The sequence below is a fragment of the Echeneis naucrates genome, chromosome 3 (assembly GCF_900963305.1).
Source record: "Echeneis naucrates chromosome 3, fEcheNa1.1, whole genome shotgun sequence".
Lineage (NCBI taxonomy): Eukaryota > Metazoa > Chordata > Actinopteri > Carangiformes > Echeneidae > Echeneis > Echeneis naucrates.
In genome coordinates, this window is record NC_042513.1 from 17,466,587 (window position 1) to 17,480,770 (window position 14,184).

The 14,184-nt window shown below is 40.2% G+C and overlaps 2 protein-coding genes across 2 annotated transcripts; one reads left to right on the forward strand and one right to left on the reverse strand.

Annotated features, from left to right (window-relative positions):
* Positions 1-2,164: 2,164 nt before the first annotated feature.
* Positions 2,165-4,421, reverse strand: LOC115040821 (probable phosphatase phospho2). The gene is made up of 4 exons (XM_029497874.1): positions 4,351-4,421; positions 3,215-3,296; positions 2,986-3,080; positions 2,165-2,870 (listed from the first exon to the last, which is right to left on the reverse strand). Exons 2-4 carry the CDS (start codon positions 3,283-3,285, stop codon positions 2,305-2,307), a joined length of 732 nt encoding a protein of 243 aa, XP_029353734.1. The 5' UTR covers positions 3,286-3,296; positions 4,351-4,421; the 3' UTR covers positions 2,165-2,304.
* Positions 4,422-4,685: 264 nt separating this feature from the next.
* LOC115040819 (synapse-associated protein 1-like) lies at positions 4,686-9,112 on the forward strand. The gene is made up of 9 exons (XM_029497872.1): positions 4,686-4,963; positions 5,267-5,385; positions 5,554-5,620; positions 6,267-6,340; positions 6,428-6,567; positions 6,681-6,832; positions 8,039-8,088; positions 8,181-8,337; positions 8,482-9,112. The coding sequence occupies exons 1-9, from the start codon at positions 4,792-4,794 to the stop codon at positions 8,610-8,612; spliced, it is 1,062 nt and encodes a 353-aa protein (XP_029353732.1). The 5' UTR covers positions 4,686-4,791; the 3' UTR covers positions 8,613-9,112.
* Positions 9,113-14,184: the final 5,072 nt, after the last annotated feature.

Sequence of the window (14,184 nt, forward strand, 5' to 3'; positions counted from 1 at the left end):
AGTTTTTCAAATTTCCTTAGAATTTGAAAAATAGAGCCAGAATTTACTTTGTCTTTCTTGCATGCATTTGCTGTGTGTTGGATCAGGGGCTGCATCCGTCGAAGGCCAACCTTTAGGACAGTTGTGTCACAGCAGCATGACTGGGCTGTACCATTTTGATGGCCCTCTTTTGCCGGGCAAAAAAAACCCCAAAAACGATACAACAGGTGGATCCAAAGACAGATCCTAAACCGGTCCCAGGACTCATTGGGCGCAAGCAATGAAAGCACAAAGCACACATGTAGAGTCTGATGATGATACCTTTTATTTTTAGTATTTACTAGCAACTGAGCGAACAGCTGACGGTAATTTAAAACCTCAAGGTTTTCTGAAAAAAGTTACACATTTTCAAGATTAATAGGTGAAAAGAGTTGGATTTTTCAACACTAAGGGTGGGAACACAGCTGGTGTCTTAAAATGATTACAATCATACATCATTTAGTTTAAGCCTCTACGCTCAATGTCTATAAAAAGGACAACTAATGAAACAATTATCTAGGATCCACTTTCCTAATATTCCTAATTTAAAATTTCAGTTGAATACAAGAAAAACATTTTCTAGCATTTTTAAGCAGTTGGTTTTATGTCGTGTTTACTATGGGGGCGTCTGCATTATTCTAACATTTTATGAACTGTATTACATATGTAAAACCTTCGGTCTGTTTGCTTTACACATAAAAAGACATTAAAAAAACACAGCAGTGTCACAAAAGTTGCAAATACTGGCTGTTGCATTTATGGGCTGCTTTTAGTGGCCGCTCAGTAAACAGTACATCAAGAAAAAACATGGATTCAAAAAGTTTGTGGTTTTAATTGCACCATTAAAATTACAAGAGTAAGAATTAAGAAAAAAAAAATGTGGTGTCTCGTGTTAGTGTCAAACACAAATCTGTCGATGCCTGTGTTTCTATGAACATTTATGGTCCCGTTGTAATACAGGATTGAATTGGTTGTTTATTACCTGGACTACAAAGCCAGTGTGCAATGTGCTGTACACTGACTATAAGAAACCTGGATGAAGTGTCCATATTTTCCAATATGATCTGGATAATATTCATTAATACTCTGTAAAGCTGCAGTTTATTATATAATGAGACCGGAATAACCTGAACTTCTTGTTAATTTACAAATCACGCCGTGACATTATCAGGTTAATCCAAGCCAGACTTAAACAGGTAAATTAAAAGTGTGCTACTTCAAACCACAGACCTGAGATTTCAAACTGTGGGGAGAGATGTTTAGAGGCACAGAGCCCCAGAGCAACATAATATATAACAGTCTAATCAGTCCAAACTCTAGTTGTGGTTAATCCAAAATGAGCTCAGTTATGTGTGTTCAGTGTGATCATAAAAGAAACGGTTTGTGGCTCTTCTTCCTTTCAGAGATGGCTACTCATCTGTAAGATTAAGTAGCATCAAACAATTCTGACATATCATGAACAATTCATGTGTCAAGATAGTTTTATATCTGGGAGAAATATGTTTTAACTGTTGAAATACTGTTTAATCTCAGAAGACTGGTGAAATATCAAGATAAAATCCACCTGCAATTATAAACAAATTACAAAAGAGAATAGGTCCTTGTTTGTTTAATTATTACTAATTAACTCTAAACATAACACATGATATCTCAATAGTCTAGATCCTTGTTAGATATACTGTTATTTAGCTCTCCAGGTGCTGGTAAACAGTTTTATTTCTTTGAAGAAAGTTAAAATAGCTATCTCATTTGCTTCCACTATTTATGTTAAGATAGCTTTAAAAGTTTTGAATTTAGCAGCAAACCGCAAGTTGCATCTGTTCTTCAGCAAGAGATTAAAAAGTGACACTTCTCAAAGTGTACAACTATTTATTTAATCCACTGAATAGTGAGTTAATTCCATGGCACCAGTTAGCATAATAACTGTTTTCTTTTTTTTAAAGCCTCTTAAAGAGATTCTTGCAGCATAAAATCGGAGGCTTCCCTGAATTTCAATTTAACAGGTCCAAAGTGCTTACCAGTGTCTTGCATCAGGCCCACATAAGCAAAAATTGTAAAATTAAAACTAAAAATAAACACTGAAATAGGAATCAGTGGCCTACGTACACCACACATGTAAATGTTTTTTGTACATAGATATATAGCTTTCTTCAAATCCTGTCCTAATAATGTGCCAAAAAACGCAATTTACTATGCAAGGGAGGCAGGAAGTGCCCCCTCCAGTGCAAACTGAATATTTCTGTTACATTCAAGAATTCCATCATGTATTCTGCTCCATGCCTCTTCCTATGACTGCATACTTGTGATGAGTTCCTCCAGGATGTCACTACCGGTGCTCCAGGCAAGAACTCTAGCTCTCAAAGAGGTCTTATCTTCCTGACCTTCCAGTTTGGCCAGCAGTTTCTCCAAGGTATACCCCTTCCTAGGCATCACAATGTCATGCCCTCTCAGAGAGAAGGCGGGGCATAGATCGTTACCACCATCTCCCACGTAAAATATCCGCCCATACTCCACACCTCCATCAGACTGCTCTGCCAGGAAAAGTTCGAGGACTTTTCTCTTACAGAGGTTGACGGGGCAGCGGTCACACTCGTGTGAGTGGTAGCACTGTACCTCCATATAGCCGAGCTCATTGACCTTAGCTGGATTGGTGAAAATCTGGTCGACAGCTGCCTGCAGTCCAGCTGCATGTAGGATCCAATCTATGAACATTGTGTTGGAATCAGAGATGACTATGCAGTCAATGGTGTTTTTATTTGTTGATATGAATGTCAGCAGGTCTGTCATTCCAGTTGTGAAGGGTATGGTCTCCATCACACTTCGGACCTCGTCAGGGCTCACCTCCTGGTCTCCTGGGGGGGCAGATGGATATAAGGATAAAAGGTAAAAAGGTAAAGGAACTCAAGAATGAGTAAACTCGAACTAAAATACTAAGGTCAAACATTTTGGTCAGCAATTACTTCTCACCTATATAATTCATCACTCTGCCCATGAACTCAGTCCAATGGCCTTTTTTGTAAGAACTTTTTATTGAGTTAGGAAGAGTCTGTCCTGGAAGGCATCTGGAAACAGAAAAATGCTTGTTGCATTGCACCTCTGATAACGTTTTATACATACACAACATCAAAAACTGTAACATAGCTTACATGGGATTTTTAATGGGTTTAGTAACCAAATAAGTAGATAAACTATTTACCGGAGCACCCAGGTATCACTGTTGTCATCAACCACAGTGTGGTCAAAATCGAACACCATCAAAGTCTTCATTTTCTTTTCACCTACGAACAAACATTAAAGTTAAAAAAAAAACAAAACACTGTACAGAAACCCTATAAGAGTCATAATATAATATATTCACTCATTCATCTTCTACTGCTTATCCGTTATCAGGGAAGAAATGGGGAACAAGTCAGACGGGGCTTGCATCACCCCTGTGAGTGTAAACCTGTAAATATTCATGTACAGCTGATCAGAGAGAGAGGATTCATCACTAATTATAACTATACTGACATTCAGAGTGATTATCTCTGTGATTTATTCGTATCAACAGTGCCTTTTATGTGGTTTGTAACACAGTAAGTCTTTGATCCTGGTCAAGATTAGACTGTTAGCCATGCAATTTGTTATGTGAGGCAACAAGGCTCACCACTAAATCAGCTGCCTGCTATTCTTTTTTTTTTATTATTATTATTCATTCATATATTCTGTATGATCTGACCGTTTTTAAGGACTCTGGTCTTTAGAGCATTGTTAAAAACGTACTATAAATACAATTTATATAATATTAATAATAATAATAATAATAATAATTTGCTGATTTCTCCACTGACGAACTAATAAGAGGTAATCCTTTCTGTCTCATCTGTGTTATTATTGATTTATTTTTTTAATAATAATCTTTGTCAAATACAGTTTTACTCCGGGTTTGCTCAGTTCAGATGACACAGCCAGAGACTGAAACTGAAACTGTCTGAAGACAGCCTCATAAAACAGAAATACACTCTAAAAAACTCTTAACTTTAAGTAAACCGCCCGCCTTATACGCCGATTGTAGCACAACATTCTACCTTATCCTGATCCTATCTCAGTTAACATCAAATCACACCAAAGTTGAAGTTTAAACTTATTATTTTTTTAGTTTTAAAGTTTTAATCGGGAGTCTTGTGCACCCTCGCCTCCCCTGAAGTTACAGGCCGCTCGGACAGGACGCACAGTCCATTCAAACATCCAGATCAGACTGAAGATATATTACAGTAATGCCTGTCCCACACTAAACCCCAGGATGAGACACATAAATCCCGTTTTATGAAGTGAAGCAGTGATCAGACCGACCTCAGTCCTCCTGGCACGAATCCTCCGCTCTTTCTTCCTCCTTTTGTGTGACAGGAAGAGAAAGACTTCTGGGCTCGTTAGCGCCACCTGCTGCCCATTTCCCACACACGGACAAATCAAGGCTGAAATTTTTTTCCAAATAAAAATTTGAAGTCTTATAATAATAAAATATTTTGTTTTAATAAATACTTAATTTTAAATCCAACGAATGTACCAGAAATAAATAGCAATTGAAGGACGACGTCATTCCGTCTTTTTCCCGCTGGGCGGCAGCAGCAAACAGATCGGAGCCGACAGAACAAGAAACCAGCGAAGAAGAAACTGTGTGTTTCAGTTCCTGGTTGCGTAAAGTCAAGAAACCCCCCCTTCCCCCTATCTGTCCCGTTTGTTGTCTTTCCACACTCTTTTCTGAGCCAACAGCCGTCTCCTTTTCGGACCAGCATGTTTAAAGGTTTGGGGACGTGGTTGGGTCTGGACAGCCCGTCAGGGGACACGCTGAGCGCTGAGCAGGAAGAGAAGGTGGTGGAGGCACAAAACGAGGTAAACAAACAGCAGCCAGCCGAGCTGCATGGAGAGCCAGAGGAGATCTCGGACAGCAGCAAAGGATTGGGGGGTGAGAAAGAGAAGAAGCCATCCTTATTGTTTTCATGGAGTTTATGTGTATTGTTATGTCTTAGCGTTTAGATGGGGCAACTGAAAATGAGCTTTTCAGTGGCCTCAAGGCCTGGTTGGATGGTAAGCTGCTAACTCCTCTGAGCCATTAAATAAGTAGTTCAATGTGAAGGGTTTCCACATCCTACTTTCAAAGTTGTTGTTATCATTTGTCCAGGTTAAATTAGTTGCCACTCTAAAATATTTCAGTATGAAACACTGTTGTTCACCGCTATATTCCCTCCTTTTCCTCCTCCATTTGAAGAGTACATCTTCAGTTTTGCCTCCAGTGCCTCCAAGAAGATTTCCGAGTCGGTGGTAGAAACAGCTCAGAGTCTCAAGAAGACCGTGGAAGAAGGGAAAATCGATGGCATCATAGACAAGGCATGTTGTGAGATTAGCTTGCTTGGCAAGTTCTGCATTATTCAGACAAAGACACAAAGTCATTTGTGGAATTGCATCACACAAGAAAGGGATTTTATAACAAAAACTAAGCCTTCTTTCCCATTTCAAGTGTATCTCTGTGTTTTGTGTGTCTTGTACTTTTGGCAGACCTTTCTGGGAGACTTCCAGAAGGAACAAAAGAAGTTTGTCCAAGAGAAGAAAGCCAAAAAATTTGGTAAAGTCAAAAGTTTATTCTGAGAGTCCTTCTCGAAGAACAAAACTGTGAAACTGTACAACAGTATACATAATAAAATGCCATGTATTCCCAGTAAGAAGAAGTAAAATCTAATTTCAACCAGCAACACCCTGTTCTAAACAGAGTATTAGTGCAGCTTTATTTGATTGATTAGGATTTGTATTTTTCATAACTACTTACTGTGGCGCTCTTTCCAAAATGTCTGTCAATAATGGAATCGGTTGTAATCGCTGTTAGTCCTCACTGACACCAACTTCTGTCATCAGTGGAGCAAAATGGAAACAGTTTTGCCACATGTTTTGACAGCATGAGGAAGTCAAACATAGATTTTGGGTGGAGCAGTTTTTAATTGTTTAACAGTGTGCAATTCACATCACAAAGGACTATAAAGCACAGAGTGCAATTTGCAATTTTAAATGATGGCACTTCAAAATTAAACATCAGACATCAAACCCCTTGGGAAAATAGAAATGCCACTTTTGAGAAATAGTATTATGGTTATATACTATATACAGAAAACGTCAATCTGCATAATTTTAATAGCACTATATACAAGTCTACATGGTTCCAGGGAATTTATATTGCAAATGTCTGAGGATATGGGCATGTATTTGTGTGTGTCCAGAGGCAGCAGTGCCTCCCTGGGTCGGCTACAATGAGGAAGAGACCATCCAGCAACAGATCCTGGCACTTTCAGCTGTAAGCAGAGACATGCCTGTCCCAGTGTGTTACAGTAACATGTCTGCGACATCATGATTATCAGTATAATATGATAATTGATTTCAGGACAAGAGGAACTTCTTGCGGGACCCTCCTGCTGGCGTTCAGTTCCACTTTGACATGGAGCAGATGTATCCTCTGGCTGCAGTGGTGCTGGAGGAAGATCAGCTCCTTAACCGCATGCGCTTCGACCTGGTTCCTAAACAGTCTGTAGTGTTCCAGCTTCGTCTGTCTGTCTGTCTGTCTGTCTGTGTATGTACAGTGCACACTTTGCCTGAATTATCATTGGAGCGGATGGTGATCGTTTTGTGTTCAACAGTGTGAAGGAGGAGGTGTTCTGGAGGAATTATTTCTACCGAGTGTCTTTGATCAAGCAGTCAGCTCAGCTCACAGCACTGGCAGCCCAGCAGCAGCAGAAGGACGGCGAGGACAGACGGGCTGGCGTTTCATCTGAGGATGTTGTTTTAACAGGTCAGACACAGCAGAGACAATTTCACCTGTCAACAAGGACCTCTGCTTTGGTTTTTGTTTTTTGTGCATAAATCTTGCTCCTCCACTTTGCTTGATGGGGTCAAATATGTTTCAACAAAATCAGCAAATACTTTTAAATGGGTGCTTGTTTTGTAAGTATGTAGAGAGTCATGATTAAAATATCCTGACCTTCCAAAATAGAGGGATGGACAGGTGTAGTTGATTAGCTACCACAAAGATTAACAAAGTCAGTTAATTTTAATGTTATGGGTGTAAGAAAATGTTTTTACACCAATACCATATACATTATTTTAGATGGTCCCGATATGAATCAACGATTTACCTTGCAAATCGATTTTAGTTCTATAAAGTTCCTTTTTGAAACATAATTTTCCATGCACCGATCAAGGTAGTTGGATCATTGGAATATTAATCGATTGATTGATAAATTGAAGAATCATTACACGCCCTTTTTTATGTGCGTGTTTTTTTTTTTTTTTTTTTTTTTTTTTTTTAATCATCTTGGAATTGAGACAACTTACTGGATTTCCTCCCAACCTGTTAATGTGTCGATTTAAAAAAAAATGTTTTTGAAGAACAGGCTGTTTCAGAGATAAATAGAGCGATGAGAATATTGCATTACGTAGTACACCATCTAAGTGTGGTGTACACCAGGTATGGCATGTTTTCTTACCCATCACTGAGCTTTTCAGTTATCAGTTGCTTCTGCAAACAGATCAGAATCTGCTGCTGGGAAACTGACTATGGATAAATACCTCACACAACCTTATGACAAATAACCCCAACCATCACTGCAATGCACACTTTGTTGAACGTACATTGTTTTGTTTGTTGTTATGGGGAATTCATGGGGAAAAAAGACGCAAATATGCATACACATAATTTCTTTAGATTCATATCTACTAGTTATAGTAGTATATAATATGCATAATTATTTATTAATTCTGAAAATACAACAGGCCAGTAAGTGCAGAGCATTACAGAGTTCTGCAGATGGAGCTGTTGGTGTGAACAGGCTTCATCTTTGGTGAAAGGTGCAGCACAAGTACAGATTCATCTTTCCGGTTCATGAAGCTCGTCATGCCTTGTTATAAACCACAGTCACGGCTGTGAGTTAAGAGGGAGCTAACAGCCAACTTTTGTTTGCATTTCTGACACTGACAGCAATGTTATTTAAATTTACAGACAGCGTGAGACCGAAAACCCCACCAGTTTCTATCAAAGACATACAGAAGGTAAGAGAGTGTGGTGTCAGTCTCCTCCGGTGTCATAAAACCTTAACAGCGGTACAGTGAGCTGCATGTTCATTCCTGTCTATCATTTCCAGTCACCCCATGAGGAAGAGGAGGAGATGTCCACAAGTCCCGGGGTGTCAGAGTTTGTGAGTGATGCTTTTGACTCGACAGCCATCAACCAGGAGGACCTGAGGAAAGAGATGGAGCAGCTGGTGCTGGATAAGAAGGAAAGCCTTCCCTCTCCTGATGGTTAGCTATACAGGAGTTTCTGATGATAGATCACACAGCACGGGATCACTGGGCTTATTCAGATCATTCTGGGAGACAATGGTGTGACTGTTTATTTTAAAAAAATATTTTCTTGCTCATAATCTTTCATTCTCTTTCACCTAGATGAGCCAGCGGACTGGGAGAAGGAGCTGCAGCAAGAGCTTCAGGAGTATGAGGTGGTGACAGAGTCAGACAACAAGGATGACCAGTGGGACCAAGAAATTGAGAAGATGCTCCGGGATGATGAAAGCTAGATGACCACCCTGTGCCTCTCTCCTTTACAAGCAGTTATCTGGCCCAGAATGGGAAAAGTAGTGATGAATATCAGTAATGCACAACAGGATGAACTTCCACATCCTCTGCCCCTACCCAGCTATGATTACCATCTTGTAAACATTCCCCTCTGATTACGGTGGGGCTCCAGCTAAAGTATGAGTGGGTGAGCTCTGCTGAAAGCAGTGGTTGGTCACCCTTGGCCATCAACTTCAACTCCAGGGCTCCTTCCTAATTTGGTATAATCCATTCACCTTCACCTTGTTTCTTTTTGGTTGTTTGATGGCAGCTGCAGCTAGAGGGCGCTCCAGTGCAAATCCCACGAATTTTATAACAGAGATGGTTGAAAGCTGCAGCTCTGCATCAAATTTTATCTGTCTGCTATTTTATGGTGAGTTGTATAGCCTTACTATAGTTAATCATACGGTAAAGTCAAATGTAAAGTTCCATATATGTAAATAAAGATTATTCTAACACTGTATTTTCCTTTCATTCTATGTTTCTTAATGTCCTCTTCAGAATGTGAATCAGAAGTTGATTTATAGCCAAGTAAGACTTTAATATATTTTGAATTTGATTGAATTTTTTTTGGTGAAAAATCCAAAGCGACATATGGATCACTTTGTCCAGGACGTCTCACAGATACTAGATTGAACTGAAATCTGGGAGTTTGGACCTTCAGGGTAACATCCAAAAGAATGGCAGGTCCCAATGTTTCCAAGCAGAACATTGTCCAGAGCATCAGATGGCTTCCACCAGCTTGTCTTCATCCCATGATGTATCCTGGTGCCACGTCTTCCCCGGGTAAGAGAGCCACACACATTAAGTAAAAAACAAAGAAACAACTGTTTTCCTTTCTTAGACACCTTTTGACGGATCCTACCTGCTGCATAACAGGAACATCCCAAAGAGCTGGAGTGACAGAAGCTCCGTCCCAGTCGTCTTGGCAGTCACACATCCTCATACTTGACAGGTGCCGTGCAAATCAGATAATCAACGTTATCTGTCTCGTCTTAATGCTCAGGCTGAGCAGTGTAAAGAACAGATCACTTCTATAAATATATACAATTTACATACTGTATACTGTACTGTATGTCCTATTTTTTAGAAACCATAAAATATATGCTTATTAAGATAGAATGGCATCATCAAGACTATTTAGAAGAAAACCAGCATCAAGTGTCTCACTGAGGTGTCAGGGCAAGATCTTTTACCCTGAACTCTACTCAAGGGTTCAGAAACTGGTTCAATGAAAATTAGCTTGATGGCACTGGCGTCTTGCACATCGGTTCCTACTTGCCTGCAAATGTTGAGCTTTATAGCAATCTGGGATCTGTGAAGGCTAAAGCATTTCATTGACAGCATTGCCATACTGTATTCCTCAGACCGACCGGGGCATCTCCGTGTCTCTTCCCATCGGGATTCTATTCCACTCACTGAAGGGGCTGATCATTAAGGTCTGTACCATTCGCTTTCATTTTCCCTTGTGAAGAATATAAATGATGACATCTGACCATCTTAATATCATGAAAGGACTAAGATTACAAAGATATCTATTAACTTTTAATAAACTCAGTTGTCAGTTATCAAGCCCAACTAGTTGAAAATAATGATACTCTAATACTACAGCCCTACTGATCATCTACTTCATGAAGGTTATAATGTTCAAGTTTTGTTGAAACTAGGATAAAGAGGTTGATTCAGCTCTATGGTAATTTTAGAGGCTGCTGCTTATGCAGCTGCTAAACTGTTTAGCATTAAACACAGCATGTCTGTTGTTTAGTGGACACTCTTTGATTTGAATGGGAAGGGCAGAATAGGATGGAGTTCACCAGCACAACAGACCAGATTCTCTGAGAGGTCCATTTATATATGATGCACACTAATAGGCAGTGCAATGAAGCAAGATTTTTTTATATGCAGGTGCAGTTTGTTTGGGATCTTTGATACCTCGCCTATACCGTTTATCAGGAGCTGGCCAGCTTAGCACAGCACTAAGACTTGAAAACAGGGATAAAACCTTTAGCCTTGATCCAGTTTTATGTCTCTTTCCCGTCATTTGAATTTCACTTCTGGGACAGGGCAACAATGTGGACATCCTGTGGTGTCATTGTCGCAGAGGCTTTATCAGCTTTGTCTTCAGCCCTTTCATGATAATTTCACTCAAAGGTCATATCTGTGTAAACTCAAAACTGAATGAACGTGCGATGTGAGCATTGAATTGAAGAAACACTTTAGTTGAACGTGTGTGAATGGGGGTTGCCTGCAGAGGTGGGGGTGGGGAGGTCTTTCAGGAGAGGGAGTAAGTGAGTGACGAATGAAGGAAAGGAGGCCTGGATGTTTGGGTAATAAAATGTCTGTAATCATGCGCAAAGACACAAACACGTAGCCCTGCTTGTACCATCCAGACCTGCCTCTGCATGTTCCATACACGTCTGCAGGAGGGTGGCAGAAACAGATGCTCCACTGTGTGGGGTGTCAACACTGCTCCCCCGCACAATACAGATCCCAGAATGAATTGGAAAATAAATACTCATTTGCAAGCAGGAATCAATACACAGATCAATATGTGAATGTCTGCTGAAATTGCTTTCTGCTTCTTTGCTTTCGGGTGTATGTCGTGGCATATATTGTTAGAAGCGGCCCAATTCCCATTCCCTTTGTGTTGTCTCCCTCTGTCGTGTGGACGCACACAAATACATCACCCTCGATGCCACATCACAGCCAGGGTCCACCAGCTGCTATCTGGCAGGACACACAATCGTCACCATGGTGACAAAGCCCTGCAGATGAAGACCCATGTGCGGGGGTTTATTGCCTGTCAGTAATGTTGGTTTAACAAGCTTTTAATAATGCATAAAGTTGAGCCTGTGTGTGTGCTCCTGTTCGTATGTGATCATGCTTTTGTTTATGTGTGCCTGTGTGCTTGTTTGTGTCTCGTCTGTCTGGCCCATATTGACTACAGATTTCCTTGTCTGTATGCCAGACAAAGAGGCGGAGAGATAGAGATGAAATATAAAAAACCAAACAAACAAAGGATTCTATGCAGTAATAAAACACAGATATTGTGTGTTGTTGAAAATACGCAGTTTGGCTCAAAGCCTCAAAAATGTACTACTCTTTAGCCTGATTTGTTCATTTGTTCAACAGTACGTAAAGAATCCCCTGCAACCAGCCACGACACAAAGGAAGGGGAAGGTATGTTCCTCATACGGGGGCGGTGTAAAGAAGAACAAGTAGAATATACAAAGAAGAGACGCTATGAAAATAGGCACAGACTACATACTCAGGCATGTCTGCTCAGGCTACTCAACATACCAAAGCACTTGCATGTCTACTTGTAAAACCACTTACAAAGTGATGCCAATTAAATGTATATTGTTGGTCACTTTTAATTTCTTCTTCCTTTTTTCTGGCCAAAGCCCCAAGTGTCCAGGGCTTCCTGTCTTATCCTTCTTCATATAACTACGTAGCTACCCTGATCGTATCCTGGTCTGATGGATTCATTTTCATTTCAGTTAAATTTTTCACAAGTTTTCACAAAGACGTGTTTGGCTCAAGTTGATAAATCCTCCAATATAGTTGCACAAACTTATAGTTTACCTGAGGGTATCTAAATGGAGAAGTAACTTATAACTTCAAAAAAACTGAGGGAAGTGCAGATTCTAGTGATTATTGTCCATGGTTAGTCGTATACACACCGATTTGCAGTCAAAAGTTCTTAAATTGCACAACTTGGAAGTACTGGCATATTATGGTGTTAGTCTGTTAGTTTCATGTTTACCTTTAGCCCTTTCGTTGCTTTCATGACAAACAAGCATAATGTATTATAAGCTGAAAAGGTTTTGCATTTAACATTAGTTCGTTCTTTCTAAAACCAGCTTCTTGGACGAAGACACTTTGGCGCGCCCCCGCTGAGGAAGCTGGTAAATTCTAAGTCTTTCTTTTTTCTTTTTTTTTTTTCCAATAGGTCTTTTTCAGTCATCATCCTCTTGTTTTCATATGAACACACAGGAACTCTTCTTCTACAACTGCATAGATGCTTAATGGTGATTTAAGATTTATATTCATTTAAGCCTCAAAGTATTGAGCAGAAGCAGCAAAATAACAGCCCCAAAAGATCCCATTCAAACACCAAATAAAAACAAATATTGAGTGAAGCTGATGTGAAGGAGTGCAACATAACTGGGTGAAATGTAATGAACATAGAAGGCATGGATGGTTGAACTTTAAATCCAAGTAAAACTGATGCTTTTCACAGGAGGAGCTGCAGCCTTTTGTTTCCTGACAGAGCTCTGAAGTCATTTAAACCACAGTGGATGCGGCTCTGGGTCCCATATGGCTCCAAAAACAATGCTGCTGAATTTAACGAGAAAGGGGCTTCTGTGAGTGGCTCAAGCTCATTGAGAGTGAAATTCAGACATTTGGAGGACTGTCAGTTAAGAGTTAAGGTGATAGTATGGATTAGGGTTAAAGTCCAGATGAAGAAATAGGGTAATAATACACATCAAAGCCTTACAGGTCTTTGGTGAAATGAAAGGTCTTAACCTAAGCCAACAAAGTGTACTATTGTTCATACCTTGGGTGTTGGATAGTTTGTCATCATAAGGGCCTGTGGACTTCCCCTAACATTGCAGCTTGTTTGCACAGTTACGCTGAAAACAGTCATTCACAGACAGGATCCTTCACAAACAATGCAATAGGTGTGTTTGGTGGATTTAAGAAGATTTGCTTTTGGATTATTTCTTAGTTTACGTTGGCGGTGAAACCATAATAGCAGGACGTTACATCTATTACTGAGCAGAAAACACATTATTTCCTGTCAGAATGACATCTGTGGAACTTGGCCCTGCAACATAGTAGGCCACAATGGTTTTGTTGTACAAGTTCAGACAGACACAGGTTTCTTTGGACCATATTTCAAGCTTTTGACCGCAGATTGTGTTACACGCTCAAGGGCCAACTAACTATAAGACATTGTTCGCTGCCAACAACATTTTCTGCCTGGCTGCACCTTATCCTGTTAGCACTGGGTAATAGTTATCTATTAAGTGAGGACCCCAGTCACCAGCAGAATGTGCTGTTTTTTTTACATAGTGATGGATGATAAGATAACATACTTTTGTAAGTGAGCTTGTCTGATGACTCCTACACCTTCTCTCAGTCTCTTTCTGCTATATATGTCTCGCTCTGTTTTTTCCTTTTTTACTCTCACTCACTCTGTGCTTTGCCGTCCCAGCAGGTCCAACAGGTTACAAAATTTTTATGTCTTACGTTGTGCTGTTGTGGTTTTGTATGTATGTGCACACATGTCTGTGTTTTGTGTTTCCGATTTCAACAACACCTGTCATCACTATAACGGTGGCCTCTTTATTACTCAGGCCTGCACAGTTCAACTGAAGGATCCTGCTCCAGACACACACACAGACGCGCGCGCACACACGCAAAACACACAAAGACACAACCAGTCAGACAGTTGAACAGAAGAGAGGAACCAGGTGTGGAATTGACTCCTCCCCACTCTGTCCCCTTATACCCCCACTCTCTCTCTGT